The sequence below is a fragment of the Solanum tuberosum genome, unplaced genomic scaffold (genome assembly GCF_000226075.1).
Source record: "Solanum tuberosum cultivar DM 1-3 516 R44 unplaced genomic scaffold, SolTub_3.0 scf00494, whole genome shotgun sequence".
NCBI classification, from domain to species: Eukaryota; Viridiplantae; Streptophyta; class Magnoliopsida; order Solanales; family Solanaceae; genus Solanum; species Solanum tuberosum.
In genome coordinates this window covers 50,695-54,761 of record NW_006239417.1, presented here as the reverse complement: position 1 = coordinate 54,761, position 4,067 = coordinate 50,695, and the positions used below count along the sequence as shown (strand labels likewise).

At 26.0% G+C, this 4,067-nt stretch overlaps 1 protein-coding gene across 1 annotated transcript in view; it reads right to left on the bottom strand.

Moving 5' to 3' along the window:
- The window catches only part of LOC102604274 (probable polyamine transporter At1g31830), a 7,430-nt gene extending 3,675 nt beyond the window's left edge, over positions 1-3,755 (bottom strand). The window contains exon 1 of the mRNA XM_006364393.2: positions 3,483-3,755. Coding sequence (XP_006364455.2) covers positions 3,483-3,584 — 102 coding nt within the window. The 5' untranslated portion in view covers positions 3,585-3,755. The remainder of the gene's footprint in view (positions 1-3,482) is intronic.
- Positions 3,756-4,067: the final 312 nt, after the last annotated feature.

Below are 4,067 nucleotides of genomic sequence, written 5' to 3'. Positions count from 1 at the left end.
GGAGTGGGGTGGGGGCAAGAAAGTTTCGGTTGCGTGGAACAACAATAGATTGACATTTCAAAGCACCTAATGGCACGATTCCCATCGTCAAAGATCTAATTTTTACGATAAATTAGATATTGTCTTCACGTACTAAAAATAGATTTTTATTTTTATTTAATAAAATTTTAATATTGTAAGAAAAGATATTGCTTTTATATTCTATTTAAATTACTTATAAAATCTAAAACAAACATTCAATTAATATAAGTAGTATGATAAAATATTTAAAAATAAATAGTAGAAAGCAAAAGTAATACACCCTTCGGGGTGGCCCAATGGTTTGGACTTGGGACTTCCATGTTGGAGGTCTCAAGTTTGAAACTCATTGCCAACGAAAGCAAGATTTGTCTTCTAGTCGAGCTCATCGTACCGGACTTGCCTAGTGTGGATTACCTCTCCTATGTGATTTGCAAGCTATTGTATAGGAGCGGAGGTTTTACCCTGTGCGCACCCAAATAATAGCGGGAAAAAAAAAGTAATATTGTGCAAATTTAGATAAATAAATGTACAACTAGTTGATTGGCTTTAATGTTGTGGACCAAATAAAGTACGTTTGTTTCCTATTGTTTCAATTTATTTTGCAATTTTTTTAAAAAATTGTTCTAAAAAGAGTATCATGTTTTTATAACTAAAAAAAATAACATATTTCTAAATATTTATTTTATTTTGATAAAATAATTTATTATCAATAATATCAAATAAATTGAAACGAAAATGATAATTTTTAGAGTCATTTTCGGCTGGATATATATCTGAATGGCTGAAATAGTATGAGGATATGGTGATCCATGTAAGTCTTCCTAAGTTAAAAAATCCAATATAATATTTTATTTTTAATAAATTATATTATTACATTAAAAAAACGTGTCTAAACTATATAATTGTTCTTTTTTTATGGCTTATATTAATCGATCAAAAGTCTAAACTAGAAGGACATCATCTGAAAAGTAATAATAATATGAGTAGAACAAAGTATTCCCAAAATATCAAAAATCATATACACCTTCTGTCCCTCCTTGATAAAATATATGTTCGAACACAACTTCCAAAAACTATTTTTCAATAGACTTCAAAAATTCATATATTTTTTTGAGTTTCAACTAAATCCATAACTAAATGCTACCTTTCATTCATTCTAAATTCCGTATCTTATCAAATACTCACGTAAATTGAAACGAAGGGAGTAATACATCTTTGTTTTGAGATCTTACTTGTCAGTGTAAACAAACATGGCATGTGAGGTAGCTGGCCACTAAAAGATTGGATCGGATTTGTTTTGGGAAGACTAGAACAATTGGGCCATTATAGGCCCATATAGGCTTGGATCAATTGCCCCCCACTAAGGGAACCTGGCCTGGGAATTTAGTAGACGTTTGATCATGAAAAAAATTAAAATTGAAGTTCGAATTGTATTTGGTCATATTCTTTATGATATTTTTTAGAATTTGAATGTACGTTATTTAAAAAAATGAAATATCAAAATATTTTAAAACGTTTAATAGATCATATAATATAACCATCTAGTGTTTTTAATTTACTGATTACAAGACAATAATTACTTTACGGTAATATGATAATAATATTCTCTCCATCTAAGAAATAGGTTGTCACGCTATCATTACTAGTAAGTCACTTATCTTTTCATTAAATTTTCTCAATTTTGTGTTATTTTCACATATATTATAATTGAATTAATGAAAAAAAAATGTAATTGAATTTTCATACAAAAAAAATAGAAAGTTTTTTGATATTTCAGTGAAAATTTATTTTCTATCGAGTGTTTTCTCAATAAGCTGATTCAGTGAAAAATTCAGGTTTTATAGCACACATTTTCTATTGGTTCACAATGGAAAAAAATTATACTATTTAATAATGTATTATGTATAAAATATATCAAGTACCTAATGTTATTATTACAAATTGTGAGTATTTTGTTGTAGAAAAAGTACAAGCTAAAAGTATAAATTGAATTTAATGATCATTATTAACAAAGCAAGTCAAGTCAACCATGCGGCAATTATATTTTATGTCTCCATTAATTTAAAAATAAAATAAAGTCATTAGAATTTTTTCCAAATATACTGCACTCATTGTAGGCGTGCAGTGTTTTTTTCTTCATTATCCAACATACAAACCCCACAATAATCTCCCTCTCCCACCCAAATGGTAGAAAAACGGTACTCTTTCTGTCTCAGTTTATATGACATAATTTATATTTGGATATATAATTTATAAAAAATTTGAAAAGTAATTTATATATTTAGAAATTACAGAAAAAAGTTATAAGAATTAATAATTTTAAAAGTATATAAATAAATTGCGTAAATTTTTTTTCTTATTTTTAACTTCGAAAATTTAACATATAAACTTGGAAAATAAAAAAGATCCCTTAAAGAAATTAATGTAAGACAATATTTTTACACATCTTACTGTTTTATAATTACATGTCTTGGCTCTTAAGTATGCACTCCAAACAAGTTAATTGTCTGTTAAATTAAACATTAACATAAAACTTGTATTGATAGTACAAGGAAAAAGTGCTTATTGTCCAAACGAGTTAATTAATTTACGGCCAAAGTTTTGAAAAATCAAAAAATATTTACTAGATAACTAAATGCACTTTTTTGAAAGTTTGTTCAAGTACAAATTACTATTTTAATATTAATAAAAAATTCTTAAAATTGAGTTTTTTTCTTTCTAAATTCATTTTTTGAAATTTTGTTCAAGTACAAATTACTACTTTAATAATAATAAAAGTATTTTTAAAATTAATTAGCAAAACACAAACTATATTTAAAAAAAATATTTTTTCGAAAAGCACTTATAATAAAAATAATAAAGATTTTTGAAGCTTTAGCAAACAAGTAATATACCGGGAAAAAAATAGAAAAGAAAACTATGAGAATTACCCGCCGACATATTTCACTGTTTTATTGCTTTAACATGTCTATTTCATAAAACTTACAAACAAAAAACAAAAAAAAATATGTAATATTTGTGAAGGACTTAATTAGGATAACTACGGAGTAGTAGTTAACAGCATTAAATAACTTAATAGGTTAAAAATGAAAAGTCAATTGAAACAGATTCTAATTAATGGATGGAAAAAATCTAACATTTTATTTTCTTAGATGATAAGTAAATAATATTTTTTTTCCATTTGTTTATTTCACCTACACCAAGTAGTTTGAGAGAAATCCATAGTTTTTTCCTCAAAAAAACGTCATCGTCATTACTTGTTGATTACTTATTAAATTAGGATGATTACCGACCATAATTAATTAATTATTTAATAAACACAGCTAGCTAGCTAAGTTAATCAGAAAAAAATCACCATTGTTACACCTTTAATTAAGCCGCCATGTTCATAAACTAATTAAACAAATGAATAAACCTATGGAACACAATAATTAATTAAGGAAGTTTAAAGTCTTAATTACCTGATTGTTGTTATCACCATTTTGTTGAGAAGTTTTCTTGTCTGCTGCTGAAGTTGAAGAATTTTGAAGAGTTTCTGATGATGTTGTTGTTGTTGGAACCATTTAATTTATAGATTAAACAGAGATTTAATTAATTAATCAACAAAATTGATTTTGTGATTACTTCATCAAGAAAAGATTGATGAATAGAGTTTAGAGGGGAAGTTTAGTTTGTGGCTAAGTATATATGAATGGAGTGAGAGAGATAAGCAAGAAAACAAGTGTACAAGGTCAAAGGGAGACATTGTTCTTCTTATAATTATTATTATATAAGATTAAAAAAAGACTTTAAGTTGTGTACGTTGGTGTATAGTAGTGCTTTCTCTGTTTTAATTTGTTTGATTTGTCTTCTTTTTTAGTTCGTTTAAAAAGGAATAATTCTTCTTTTTAGCAATTTTTTAAATTTTTTAACTTTTCATTTGATATGTTTAAGTGTCACAAAATTAAAAGATATTTTAACATATTTGACCTATCTTTAATTTTACACTTATTTAAGTCAAAATAAGTATGATGGAGAGAGAACACATTTTTCAATGTGTTTGGATG